This window comes from Perognathus longimembris, chromosome 10 (genome assembly GCF_023159225.1).
Source record: "Perognathus longimembris pacificus isolate PPM17 chromosome 10, ASM2315922v1, whole genome shotgun sequence".
Classification (NCBI taxonomy): Eukaryota; Metazoa; Chordata; class Mammalia; order Rodentia; family Heteromyidae; genus Perognathus; species Perognathus longimembris.
In genome coordinates this window covers 41863520-41878208 of record NC_063170.1, presented here as the reverse complement: position 1 = coordinate 41878208, position 14689 = coordinate 41863520, and the positions used below count along the sequence as shown (strand labels likewise).

Here is a 14689-nt window from a genome sequence, read left to right as displayed (position 1 = left end):
AGCACTGTTTGAGAGCTGGGACCTGTCGCCAAGGAAGTTTAGGCTGTTCCAAAGTATCTCACCAATATTTCACCCTCAACATGTCCTAGGATGGATCAGGCCCTGGGCCATTACCTGAAGAATACAGAATAAGGAACAGTGCCCAGGCCCCAAGTTCAAACCCCAAAAGGAAAAGAAATTGGCAGGAGCAGGGCTAGGGCTGTAATTCAACAGCAGAATGCTGTCAAGCTTAAGCAAGGCCTTGGTTCCATCTCCAACACTGCCAAAAAAAAAAAAAAAAAAGTTGGCCGGAGGACATTTTTGAGGGAAATGGAAGAGTTAATTGTGGTGGTAGAGGCTAAACTATCTGCATTTACTCAAATGTACTGCACACATACAGTGGGCTCGTTTTATGATCTGTAAACTATACCACAATAAAGCTGTTTTAAAACTATGCCTGTGATTCACAAAGTGAAGTTCTTCATATTTCAAGTGTTACTCAAATGAACATCCAAAGTATGCATTTTCCCTATTCTGAGAGACATTGATGGTATTGTGGGAAAATGCAATTTTCCTCCAAAGCAGTTTCCCAACTCTTGCACTGTTCACACTCTGGCCAGATAATTCCTTGTGGTGGGGAACTGTCTGTCCTGCGCAGACATCTGATGACAGCCCTGCCTCCCTGCTCCCAAGTGCAATGACCGAAGACATCCATAAAACACCCATAGACACTAGAGAAATGTCCCAGGGACCAAGGGACTCCAGGATGAAAGGCTGCTCCAAGCTGAGAAGTTGAAAATGAGAGGTGCTCTCACCAGCCAGGAGGCTGGATGTGAACCAGCTGGAGGCTGGAGGAGAGGGTGAGAGAGTCTGAAAATGATCCATGTATGTCCATACATGAATGAAGATCTCATAATGAAACTCACTGGTGAGCTCGGGGTGTAGTTTATGGCGTAGAAGAGCTAGTTTTGCATGCCTGAGACACTGGGTTCAATCCTCATCGTAGAAAAAAAGGAAAGGAAGCAAAGAGAGAGAGCATGTGAGGGGGAAGGGAAGAGAATCTCATAATGGAAAAATGGAGAGAGGGATGGAGGGAGGAAGGGGATACTGCAATAGTGACTAAAAACACACACACAAACGCACACACACAGAAGTTCCCCGGGGAGCTCTTGTCACTAGGAGGTTTGCTTCATAACCTATCCAAAAGCCTTCAACCAAAAGCACACTTCTCTCTTACCATGGCACCTTGGCCTCCTATTTTTTTTTCACACTCCATATTCATGCTCTTTTTGAGTGATAAAAAAAAGCACGCTATGTTTTAAATAAAGACTAATGGTATTACCCTGTGCCACTTTAACTCTCTAAGGATGGCACTCAGCCCAGACGCTAAGCCCGTGAGTTCTTCATGAATGTTCAGTGGCTCCTCACCCATGCAACAATGAGCAAAGCACCAGCCCATCGAGTTCAGCCACCAGTAACCCAGCCACTTTATGTTCTAGGAACTCTGGGATGCTTTTCTCTTTTTATGGTCCCCATTGTATAGGTATGCCATAAAGGCTCACAGGGAAATGAAGCGATTTGTGCCCAAGATCACACAAGGGTCACAGCTGAGGTTAAAACAGAATCCCAGGTTTTCCCAGCTTCCCAGGGAGCCAGTGCCTCCTTTGCCCTGAGAGGCTGCAGCTTGAGAAGGTGGCCCCATCTTCCATCTTTATTTCGGAGGCTGTGAGAACCACAGTGTTATTCCTACCTCAACAGAAAAGAAAATGCAGGCTGGGCCTGGAGCTGGTGGCTCATGCATTTAATCCTAGCTACTCAGGAGACTGAGATATGAAGATGGTGGCTCCAAGCCAGCTTGGGAAGAAAAGTCTGCGAGACTCTTGTTTCCAAGTAAATAGCAAAGAGCTAGAAGTAGAGCTGTGGCTCAAGTGGTAGAGCACCAGCCTTGAGAAAAAAGCTAAGGGACAGACAGGCACTGGTGGCTCACGTTTGTAATCTTAGCTACTCAGGAGGCTGAGATGTAAGGATTGCAGTTGAAAGCCAGCCCAGGCAGGAAAGTCCCTGAGACTCTTATCTCCAATTAGCCGCCAGAAAAGCGGAAGTGGCACGCTGTGGCTCAAAGTGGTAGAGAATTAGCTTTGAACAAAAAGAGCTGCTGGACATGTCTCAGGCCCCACAATTCAAGCCCCACAATTGACAATAACAAAACAAAACAAAACAACAAAAAAATGAACAAACACAACCCTTAATCCCATCATCCCCTAGAAATGCCCTACATGAAAAATCTTCACATAATTGTCTAGCTAAAATCCCCCAGAGGCTCCTCATTTCTTCCATCTTCTCTAGTTCATCTGCTTAGTCAACAGCTCTATCACCAAGAATCTATCTGTTCAAAGAGTGTGAGCCGTCAAGTAATCTCACTGTGGCCTATACATGTGATCTCAGCACTCAAGAGGCTGAGGTAGGAGGAGTTAGAGGCCAGCCCAGGACACCATAGCAAGACTTCCTCTCAAAAAAAAAAAAAAATTACATAAGTATAAATCACAATAATATCTCAGGACAAATGTAGGTCATTTCGAATGAGAAGGCTAGACGGACATAGAGGAAAGACAAGGAATCTAAAATCTGCAAAATAATTGTGACAATTTTAGTTTTGGTGGTTCTTTTTCAGAGGAAAGAGCAGAGAAATGGTTTTTTGTTTTGCTTTTTGCACTTTTTTTTTAGGTTAAACCCCTGGGGGCCTTGAGTGCAGAGCTGTGCTAGCACAGACCTATCTCTGGCCTAAGGGAGTTTATGATTTTAAAGTGAAAGAAAAGAGCTTTCAATTCCAGTCCTGGTGAACAACCTGTGCAAAGGCCCTGAGATAGAAGGAAGCTCAGCAAAGGGGCCAGAGCCCTTGTGGCCATAAAGGCCCTAGTAAAGGAGAAGACTGAAAGCCAAGGCCTAACAGGTTAGACCCACATTGTTGTCACCACTCAGGCTGTGTCAAAACAAACAAAATCATTGTGATGCAACCTTTGCCAGGACAGAGTTCAAAGAACTCCATCCTGAGCCCTGCAAAACATGTTTGTGGGTTTTGTTCCTTCTCCTTCCTACCTTCCTTCCTTCCTTTTTTCCTTCCTTCCTTCATTCTTTCCTTCCTTCCTTCCTCCATTTCCTTCCTTCCTTCCTCCCTCCCTTCCTCATTTCCTTCCTTCCCTCCCTCCTTCTCCTTCCCTCTCTCCCTCCCTCCCTTCCTTCCCTCCTTCCCTTGCTTCTTCTCTGGAGCACATAGCCACTTTGGCTGTGAACTAGCTTCCTTATTTTTGGTTTATGTACAACAAAAAAGTCAGACCCTAGAGTGTGGGCAATATCCCTGAGCTTTTTTTTTCTTTCCCTCAAAGTTAGCACTCTACCACTTGAGCCACAGTGTGCCACTTTCAGCTTCTTTTGGTGCTTAACTGGAGAAAGAGTCTCACAGGCCTTCCTGCTTAGGCTGGCTTTGAACCTCAATCCTCAGCCTCCTGAGTAGCTAAGAGGGATGTGAGCCCCTCTCTTTTTAAGTCTCCCCCTTCTCCCTCTTCATCTCTGCTCTCTTCAACTCCCCAAGGAGCTCATGGAACAGGCAGGGCATTCTCTGTCCTTAGGGGCTGGCTCAGCAAATGCAGAGCTGAGCTGAGCTAGAACCACAGTGTAGGCTCTCACAGCCTCAGCACACCCACTCCAACCTTAAAGGACAGTCACCCGGAGTCCCCAGCCTGCCCCCTTGCGGGGGAGGCAATGTGGTCCTGCCGGCAGCTGGCCCAGCTCCAAGTATGCAAAGCTGCTTTCAGTTTCTCCAAAAACACTTGGCCCAGCCTAGCCCTGCCTGCACAGCGAACCCAGAGTCTTCAACAGCTACTGACACTTCCTCCAGGAAATCACTTCCACCGGGCCACTGCTCCAGTCCTTCTAGCATTCAAAAAAAAAAAAAAAAAAAAAAAAGGGTTTCTGGACTTCCTGTAACTGGCTCACTGTCTTTTTCCCTAAGGGTTTTAGCACATGCACATGGACACACAGTATGCAACACACACCTGCTTGGTCAACAATTCCACGAGGAGAGATCCTGGTGTCTGGGGCCTAGAACCTAGCCCAATGCCTGCAGCTGGCTAGTATCCCTTGAAATTTTTATTGAATAGATAAGTGAGTAAAAAGTGACCATTTCAAGCCAGGCACTAGTGGCTCATGCCTGTAATCCTAGCTACTCAGGAGGCTGAGACCTGAGGATCATAGTTCAAAGACAGCCTGAGCAGAAAAGTCCAGGAGACTCTTATCTCCAATTAACCACGAGAAAACCGGAAATGGCACTGTGGCTCAAGTGCTAGAGAGCTAGCCTTGCACTGAAGAGCTCAGGGACAGCCCCCAGACCCAGAGTTCAAGCCCCAAGACCGACCAAAAGAAAAAAAAAAAAAGTGACGTTTTCATAATCCCAGTACTCCAGGTGGAGGTAGGAGGATCATGAGTTCTAAGCCAGACAAGGCAATATAGTAAGACCCCATCAGACAAGGAGAAAGAAGCCAGGCACAGGTGGCTCACACCTATAATCCTAATCAGGCAGCTAAGATCTGGGAATCATAGTTTGAAGCCAGCCTGGGCAAGAAAGTCTGTGGGATTCTTATCTCTAGCTAAACACCAAAAAGCAAGAAGTAGAGCTATGGCTCAAGTGATAAAGCACTCTTCTGCTCAATGACAGCAGTTCCAGGCCCTGAGTTCAAGCCCCAGGACTGGAACAAAGAAGGAGGAGGAAGGAGGAAGGATGAAACGGGAAGGAGGAAGGAAGAAAAGGGGAAGGAGGAGAAGAAGGGCTCCAGTGGCTCATGCCTACAATGAATCCTAACTAGTTAGGAATTTGAGATCTGAGGATCATGGTACGAAGCCAGCCTGTGCAGACAAATCTGAGAGATTCCAGTTAACTACCAAAAAGTTGGAACGGGGGGCTGGGGATATAGCCTAGTGGCAAGAGTGCCTGCCTCGGATACACAAAGCCCTAGGTTCGATTCCCCAGCACCACATATACAGAAAACAGCCAGAAGCGGCGCTGTGGCTCAAGTGGCAGAGTGCTAGCCTTGAGCGGGAAGAAGCCAGGGACAGTGCTCAGGCCCTGAGTCCAAGGCCCAGGACGGCAAAAAAAAAAAAAAAAAAAAAAAGTTGGAATGGGAGGGGTGGCTCTAGTGGTAGAATGCTAGTCTTGATCCAAAAACCTAAGGGACAACACCCAAGCCTTGAGTTCAAGCTCCAGAACTGACACAGGGGAGAAAAAATAAAATAAAGCAAAACAATGAAACTTGTGGAAATTGTTTGAAGGAGGGGAAAGGGAGAGTGACAGAGGGGGTCAGGCTGATCCTGATATATTGTACAGATTTGTGAAAATATTACACAGGGGACCCCCCCTCAAACAAATGATGATGCTAATAAACTAGTGGATAGAAGAAAAAAAGGCCTTAAATAACCTTTCCTATTCATTAGATGGTGAACATTCAAGTTGCAAACTTTAGACAAGATGTTATATTTTAAGTGAGGTAAGCCAAGCTCAGAGAGACAAACAGTGCAAGTTTTCTCTCATATGAAAAAGCTAGATCTAAAATACATGGACTCATGATACATAAATACAGGACTCACACCCAGCGAGGTGAAAGGAAGAGAGGAACACAAAGGCACAATCCCTGTGTACCTCTGATCTCATGAAATTATATTTATCAAAATGAACTCCAGGAAATGGAAACAAGAAGGGTTTTTAATGTTGTTTCATTGCTGTTTTTTCTTTTTGTCTTGTTTGTTTATGTCTGTCTTTGGGAGGGTAACGGGGCACAGAAATGGTGGGACAAAGGGTGAACAAATGCAGCAGTGGTACTCACAAGACACCATGTGGAAAATAAACTATACAGCTTGTGGGTGGGGATGGGAAAGAAAAGAGGTGACACTGTCCAAAAAGAAATGTACTCATATAGGGCGCCAACGGCTCACATCTGTAATCCTGCTACTCAGGAGGCTGAGATCTGAGGATCCAGGTTTGCATCCAGCCTGAGCACTTAAGTCTGTAAGACTATATCTCCAACTAACCACCAGAAAACCAGAAATGGTGCTGTGGCTCAAAGTGGTAGCCTTGAGTGAAAAGCTCAGGTCAGCACCCAGACCCTGAGTTCAAGCTCCACAAATGACAAAAAAGAAAGAAAGAAATGTAATCGTTACCTAACTTATGTAACTGTGACCCCTCTGAATAACAATAAAATAATAACAATAAAAATATTTTTCTTTCATGTTTGCCAGTCCTGGGGCTTGAACTCAGGGCCTGAGCACTGTCCCTGGCTTCTTTTTGCTCAAGGCTAGCACTCTACCACTTGAGCCACAGTGCCACTTCCCACTTTTTCTATATATGTGGTGCTAAGGAATCAAACCCAGGGCTTCATGTATACGAGGCAAGCACTTTTACCACTAGGCCATATTCCCAGCCCAGTAAAAACATTTTTTAAGATGCTACATCTGGGCTGGGAATGTGGCATAGTGGTAGAGTGCTTACCTAGCATACATGAAGCCCTGGGTTTGATTCCTCGGTACCACATAAACAGAAAAAGCCAGAAATGGTGCCCCAAGACTGGAAAAAGAAAGTATCAGGACTGGATATGCAAGCACAGGGCTTTAAACAGAACCAACATGTGTGAAAAGTGTTCATGTGCAAAGACAACCAACCACAGGCAGCAAGAAGAAGAGGTATGTAGTGAATGAAACACAATAAAACTACAAAACAAAGCCAGAACTAAGGCTTGAGCCTTAGCTGAAAGTCAGAGCTAAACACCAGGTCCACCAAGTCACTAAACTTGCTCTCCATTTTTGTCAAGGCCTTCATCAATTTCCAGGCTTTGGTTTTTCTTAGAAGATAATCCCCACTTCTCAGCCTTCAGAAATACCAAGCATTACAGTAGTATTATTCCACAAGTCTCGTTTTCTTGGCTGAGTTCAGATGGAACACGTAGCCTCACACCAATAATCCTAGCTACTCCGGCAGCTGAGATCTGAGGATCCTAGTTCAAAGGCAACTGGGGCAGGAAGGCCCAGTTAATTGGAGGCTCTTACCTCCAATTAACCAGCAGAAAACCAAAATTGGAGCTGTGGCTGAAGAGGGTTAAAAAAATAAAAACTCAAAAGACAATTCCCAGACTGGGAATGTGGCAGAGAAGTGGTAGAGTGCTTGCCTAGCAAGCATGAAGCCCTGGGTTCACTTCCTCAGTACTACATAAACCAAAAAAGCCATAAGTGGTGCTGTGGCTCAAGTGGTAGAGTGCTAGCCTTGAGCAAAAGCAGCTCTCAGATGGTGCCCAGGCTCTGAATTCAAGCCCCAGGACTGGCAAAAAAAAAAAAAAAAGGCAGTTCCTGAGCTTTAAGTTCAGGTGTAACATCAGCAAACACACTCACAAACATACAAACACATGCAACATGCATTACAATAAAAAGGGACAAATACTCTACAGTTCAGGTCTGAACCAGGGCCTTACAACTGGGGGTCTCTAAATGAAGGAACCCTGCAATGCTTGAGAACTCCTTCAAAATGCACATTTTAGCCTCACCACAGTAGTTCAAGCAGCAACCCAACCCCACCCCCGGGTCACCCTGGAGCAAGAAGTTAGGGAAGGCCAGAACTAAGAGCTTGTCTCTTTCCACAGTATCTATAGACAAGCATAGAGCACTCAGTAGGTGCTTGCTTCAACTAAACAAAGGGGGTGGGGTGGCGGGGTGGGAGGCTGGGGCTTAGCTCGGCTGGGAAAAGCTCCAGTCAGTACTAAAGCCAGCTCAGGCAGTGAGAGACCTTCCCACAGGGCAGCCCCGTGTGGTAATCTGGAACCTGGGAACTTGACCCGGTTTGTGGCCGGCAGGATGAACCCACGGGAGGGGTGTGTGTGCGTGTGTGTGCGCGTGTGCGCGCGCGTGTGTCTTCCCGGGCTCAGCCACAGGCCGCAGGAGCTGACAGGGCCAAGTCCCCGCCCCCCTCAGCTGTCACCCTGTCAAAACAAAGCCTCTGCTGACAGCGCAAGGCCGGCCAGCCCGGCGGCCCCGGGCAACCCTCCCAGGTCGGGAGCGCAGCTCCCACATCTGGATCTGCAGCCGAGGGAGGGCGGGCGCTGGCACGGGCCGAGGAGGGCAGCACCGTGTCCTCCGCCCCAGAGGTCGAGCTCCCCGCGCAGGGCTGTCATCTAGCCAGATACCGGGGACACCTCCGGGCTGCCGGGACCACGCTTTAACTAAACAAGTACTAACATCACAATGTCAGAGTCGTGACCGCAGGCTGCGGGTGCCCGGCGCCACGGGAACCCCCGCCCCGGGCCGGGCCGAGCCCACCGGGTTGACCCGCCCCGCCCGCTCCTCCCCTTCGCTTCGCCAAGTGCCACAAGTCCAGGACGATGCGCCGCCCTCCCGTCTTAAACCCAGCTCCACCCGGTGGGGCACGAGAGCCTGTCGATCGCAAACTGTGGAGCCCCCACACCTCCAAAAAGATGTCTCTTCCCTCCTCCCCGCAGCCCCGGTGGATGCGCCCGCCCCGTGCAGTTTCCACCGGCGAGAAAGTGGCATGGGAGAGCTCCTACGGAGCCACAAAGCCCCAGGGGTAGCCCGGGAGCTGGGACGCCCGAGGCAGTTTCCTTACAAAGCGAGAACGGAGGGAACAGAGGCCCCCGAGTCCCCGCGACCCCCTTCTCCACCCGGACAGGACTCTCGTGCGCCAAGGAGCTCATTGCGCGCGGGCGACGGCGGCACTTCCGCGGTGCAGCGGCCCCAGGCGGGAGGCGCGCGGCGGAGGCGGGGGGTGGGGAGGGCAGGAGGGGGCGCAAAGGGAGGAGGGAAGGAGGGAGGGGGCGGGGGTCCCTGGCGGGGTCCCGGCTCCCGGCGGCGGGGCCGGGCGCGGACCTACCTTGCAGGCAGAGTACACTCCGAGTTTCTCCAGTTTCTTGGCCCGCGGCGCCGAGCGCAGTTGAGCCTTCTTCACGGCGATCCGGGCCGAGCCGCCACCTCCCGGCCCCTCGGCCGTGCCCGCCGCAGCCACGGCAGTCGCCGGACCGCAGGCGCCCGAGCCCCCGGCGGCGGCGGCGGCGGCACACGGAGAGCCCTGCGGGGGCGCGGGGGGCAACGCGGCGGGCGGAGGGGGCAGCGCCGCGGGCCCGATCCCTGCCCCGCAGCCGCCCGGCCCGGCCCCGCCAGCCTCGGACATGCCGCCCCGGAGCACGGCGGGAGGCGCCGAGTGTCAGGCGCCGCCGCGGCGGCCGCCGCCAGGGTCTCCCTGCGGGCGCCCGGTGATCGGGAGGGCGAGACCCTCCCCCCACGCCCTCCCGCGCCGCGCCGCGCCCACCCCCCGCCCCGCGCGCCCGCCCCGCCCGCCGCGCGCCCGCCCCGCGCCCGCCCCGCGCGCCCGGCTTCGCTCCCGCCCGGCCCGGCCCGCGCGCTGACGGTGGCGGCGGCCGCAGCTGCTCCCGGAGGAGGGAGGGGACTAGCGGCTCCGCGGCCGCCGCACACGCCCTCCCCGGGCTTGGCTCCCCGGGGCTCCGCTCCGCGCCCCGGCCGCGGACATGCTCCTCGGGGTGGCGGATTGGGGGTCCCGGCGGCAGCCTGGCGGGGCGTGCCGCCCCGGGAGCCCCCACCCCCACGGCCTGCGCGCTGCCCGCGAGGTGGGCGCCCCGCACCCCGGCGCTCTGCACGGAGCGCGCGCCCGCCAGGGGGCGAGGCCGGCTTCGGGGTGTGGGTGCGAGGGGAAGGGAGGGCGCGGACGGGGGCCGGAGCCCAGGCACCTGCTGGTCGTCCCCCGCCCTCCGTCCCCACCCCTCGGGCGGCCCTGGATGGAGAGCTGAGGGGGGCGGGGGGACCTCCCCGTCGTCGGTCCCACCCTCGCTCGCTCGGCGCGGGGAGGTGACTTCCTCCACCCTAGCGGGAGCCAGAGGGAAAAGAAAATATTTTTGAAAAGTACCCGTCCGTGCTAATCCTTTTCTTTGTTGTTCCTTCCCCCAAATACAGAGGAGGTGCTCTGCATTGCTCTGTTGGCGGGCTGTCCGGCCAAACTTTTTTTTTTTCCTTTTAAAATGAAGCACGCTTTCTTCCCCCCTACACTTTTGGATCGAGTCTGGCCGAAGAGGGAGGAAAAGATCATATATGTATTTGTTCGTCCTGTGTGGCTAAAAACCACGGTTGTCTTTAACAATTAAAATAAAGCCAAAAAACAACTGCCATCACGGTGTAGTGGGGGAAAGTTCGGGTGCAAGTTTGTTGGCAGCGTTTGTTTCCGGTGGGTAGGATTAAAATCGATGGCTGTGCGCTTCTCCGCGATGTTTCCATCGTCTTGGAGACCGATCCCACCCGCCTGCACCGTACCCCCGGCGGGTGGACTGGGGTGCTGGCCAGCACCCGGGAGAATGCATTTTGGTTTTGGTTTCTCAAAGTTCGCCACGGAAAGCTGCGCGACGGTGACTGCTGTCGAGACAGTGGAGAACTTGGTTTTCATGGTGGCCGCGGACAGGCGAGGGTGGGGTTTAGGACCCTGGGGCACGCCTTTTCGGTTATGCTTTTGAAAAGCGTACCCCACTGGGGTGGGGTGGAGCAGGTTGCCAGCCCGGCGGCACCGCGCTCTCGGGGGCCCCTGGCGGAGCGAGGGTGGCTGGATCGACTCCGGGTCTAAGTGCACTTACGACTCGGTTCTGCGCATGCCTGAGAGTCCAGCCCCAGTGAGAAATGCCTGGAGGGTTGTACTTTTCCTCTTCCCATCCCATTCACTGCAGTTAATTTTCTCCATCCCCCTCCCCATTTTCTATGGCCTTTAGATTTCTAGTACAGAGTGATAGGTAAAAGATACTGGAAAGTTTGTGGATCTAAGTAGTATTGTGATTATTAGGCAGGGCAAAAGGAAATGTTCTCTCCCAACTTGAGCCCAGCCCGAAGCTCCGAAATGGCAGTGTCTTATCCAATTGCATCTGGACATTTAATATCTTGTTTCCTTCCTGGACTTAACTATTGGTACCTCTCTCAGCTCTTACTGAGTTGGTTTTGCAGACCTTGCTTTCCTTTTCTTTAAAAAAAAAATGTAGTGTTCCCATTAAAAGGGCTAAGATTCTCAGCGGCATGGTTCATGTGATCAAACTTCTTACACTGTGATGTTAATGGGTTTTGTTTATTTGTTTTGTTACCAGTCCTGGGGCTTGAACTATGGGCCTGGGCACTATCCTTGAGCTTTTGTGCACAAGGCTAGTGCCTCTACCAGTTGAGCCATAGCTGCACTTCTGCGCTTTTTGGTTGGTGGTTAATTGGAAATAATAGTCGGATGGTCTTTCTTTCCTGGGCTGCCTGCAAACCTTAGTTCTCAGATCTCAGCCCCCTGAGTTGCTAGGAGTACACGCATGAGTCACTGGTGCCCTGATTATTAATTCACAGAGATTTGCAAATCTGTTGGTCCAGTTGAGATGTGTGCATTTCACTGGATATAAATGTCCCTCTAAGTGTGGTGTGTCAGTGTCTCATTCCTGTAATCCTACCTACTCGAAAAAATGAGAGTTCAGATCCTGGTTCAAAGCTAGCCCTGGCAGACAAATCCAAGAAATTCTTATCTTGAAATAACCACTAAAAAGCCCAAAATGGAGCCCAAAGTGGTAGAGTACCAGTCTTGAATAAAAAGCTAAGCCAAAGTGTACAGCTGTGAGCTCAAGCCCCAGTGCCAAGATACAAAAATGAATGAAATAAAGGGGCTGGGAATATGGCCTAATGGTAAAGTGCTTGCCTCATATACATGAAGCCCTGGGTTCAATTACTCAGCACTGCATATATAGAAAAAGCCACAAGTGGCATTGTGGCTCAAGTAGTAGAGTGGTAGCCTTGAGCAAAAGGAAGCCAGGGACAGTGCTCAGGCCCTGAGTTCAAGCCTCAGGACTGGCAAAAAAAATGAAATAAAGAAAAATCATTTAAAAAAATAGAGATCTAGTTTCCATGCTGAAACCTTAGGAGTGCAATGTCTTCACACTATGTGCTTGAGATACTTCAGAGAGTACATACGCTGGATGGTCTGTGTGTGGACAAGTAGACAGACAGAAATGTGATAAAGTGAGTATAAAGTGATGCAATGGTAGAATCCAGGTAGTGGGTCCGTGTGTGTGTGTGTGTGTGTGTGTGTGTGTACACATGCATAAATGGTACTGAGGGTTGACCTTGCGTGGTCAGCACTCTACCACTTGAGCTACACCTCTATCTCATGCCATATGACTCCTTCCACTTTTCAATATATTTCAAATTTTCTGTATCAAAATATTGAGGACTTGGATTTAATATCAATCCACTCATCATCTCCCCTCAGAGTTTAAGAAACAGGCTGTTTCCAGGATGCTTTCAGCCAGAAGTAGCCAGCCTCATTTTTAATCCTCCCTGAAATCATCACTGTCTGAACGGAGAATGACTTGTGACATCCACTGAACATTATTTTTCATTATTTACCTGCTCGGAGCACCCAGATGACAGATTGCCTGCAGTGGAGGCTTGCAATTTCAAGGCCTCTTCAAAGTGTGTTAGGAGCTCCAGGCAGGGAATTTTCAAGGGCAAAGGATGTTTAGGTTCTTCACCATCAGGCTGCAGTGAGCATGCACTTCCTTGGCACTCAAAAGTGAGTACTAAGCTGGGCATTGGTGGCTCACACCTATAATCCTGTCTACTCAGGCAGCTGAGATCTGAGGATCATGATTCTAAGCCATCCCAGGAAGTAAAGTCTATATGACTCCTATCTCCAATTAACCACCAAAAAAAAAAATGCTAAAAGTGGAGGTGTGGCTCAAATAGTAGAGCTTCAGCCTGGAGCCGAAAAAGGTAAGGGATAGCACTCAGGCCCTGAGTTCAAGCCCCAATACTGGATGGAGTACACACTGAACATGCATGCACATACGTGCACACTTGCACACACACAAACACACACACAGAGTGCCAAGAAGATCAAAGGCAATAATGTGCTTTCCAAAGTATCTACTACTTTATTGAGGCAAAAAGCCACATTTGGAAAATCACAAGAGCTTGGAGAACCTGCCGTCTGCTAACAGGAATTAAAGGTCCAGGCTGCTGGCTGGACCAAGGTCAATGTTCAGCCCAGGAGACTTGGTAGAAAGGAATTAGATCAGGGGTTATGTTTTTATTATCTTTAAGTAGTTATACAAAGGAGCTGCCATTCAACAGTCATTTATATAAGTACAATACATCTTGATCAGCATTACCCCTGTCATCATTTTCTCTCATCCCTCCAAACCCAATTGAGGTTAGCAGTCTTGACAAGGTAGAAGGGCTCAACCCTTCTACTAAGGGCTAAGGGACACAAAGGGTATCTTTAGGGAAGGAATGGAGGAACAGAGGAAGAGCAGGGTCTTGACATTCGTATTGGAAGTCTCCTTTTTCTTTTATGGAACATTTCCTGGAGTCAGCTTCTGTGTTTTCATGTATGAACCTAGACTAGAACAATCCACAAGCAACTTTCAGCAAGTTCCTAGGTGCAAGGAAGATGTCTGCTTTTCCTCTACAGGAATGTTTCTGTACTGTTTGAATGTTTTGTTTTGTTTTGAGATGGGAGGGAGAGAACTCTATGGTCTGGAACTGGTTTGTCGCCCAGGGACCCCTTGAATCCATCTTCTGATCCAGTAGCTGGGAACTGAGGCACAGTTGTTCTTTTTAGACAGACTTTTTACTTTTCTGCCAAGTTAAAACTCATAGCGACTGTATTTGGATTAAAGACTAAGGAAAGGCCTCACAAAGATCATCAGATGTTCTGAAAAATCTAAATAAAGATGGTTTAGAACCATAAGGTTGGGTTTCTCCCAATTTCTATATCTTCCATCCTTGCTATTGGTAATTCCTCTCTTGACTGGTTTGTTGTTGTTGTTGTTGGTGGTGGTAGTGGTGTGTGTGTGTGTTTTTTGCCATTCCTGGGGCTTGAACTCAGAGCTTGGGTGCTGTCCCTGAGTTTTTTTTGCTCAAGGTTCATGTTCTACCACTTGAGCCACAGCTCCCTTTCTGTCTTTTATAGGGTAGTTAATTGAAGATTCGAGTCACAAGAATTTTCCTGCAGGGTGGGGTGGGGTGTTGGTTTCAAACCTCCAACTTCAGATCTTAGCCTCCTGAGCAGTTAGGATTACAGGTATGAGCTACCTATGCCCAGCCATGAATTTTATTCTTGGTAGTGCCAGGTATTTGTTTAGACTAAACCTAAGAGTGCCTAATTCTCTAACTGTATAAAAAAAAAACCACTTAGGTACATGTTTTTGAAAGTTTTTTTTTTTGGGGGGGGGAGTATCTTTCTCCAAGCCTTTTGTTTTTTTCTAGTTTAGAGTCAACTTGTAAAATTGATTTAATTAATCTTTATTCCTGGTTAGCTGAATGTACTGCTATTGGGATCCTTTAGATCTAAAATCAAAGTTTCAGCCCTTGAGCTTTTTTTGTTGTTGTTGTTCAATGCTAGCACTCTACCACTTGAGCCACATCTCCACTTCTGGCTTTGTGATAGTTAATTAGAGACAAGACTCTCATGGACTTTATAATCTTTTTTGTCTTAAAGAGTTGAAAATCAAATAACTGGGCTGGGAATATGGCCTAGTGGCAAGAGTCCTTGCCTCGTATACATGAAGCCCTGGGTTCGATTCCCCAGCACCACATATACAGAAAACGGCCAGAAGTGGCACTGTGGCTCAAGTGGCAGAGTGCT

The 14689-nt window shown here is 49.6% G+C and overlaps 1 protein-coding gene across 1 annotated transcript in view; it reads right to left on the bottom strand.

The window, feature by feature from the left end:
• The window catches only part of Kat2b (lysine acetyltransferase 2B), a 96503-nt gene extending 87230 nt beyond the window's left edge, over positions 1-9273 (bottom strand). Inside the window, exon 1 of the mRNA XM_048355946.1 lies at positions 8897-9273. Coding sequence (XP_048211903.1) covers positions 8897-9193 — 297 coding nt within the window. The 5' untranslated portion in view covers positions 9194-9273. The remainder of the gene's footprint in view (positions 1-8896) is intronic.
• Between the last annotated feature and the right edge of the window lie 5416 nt (positions 9274-14689).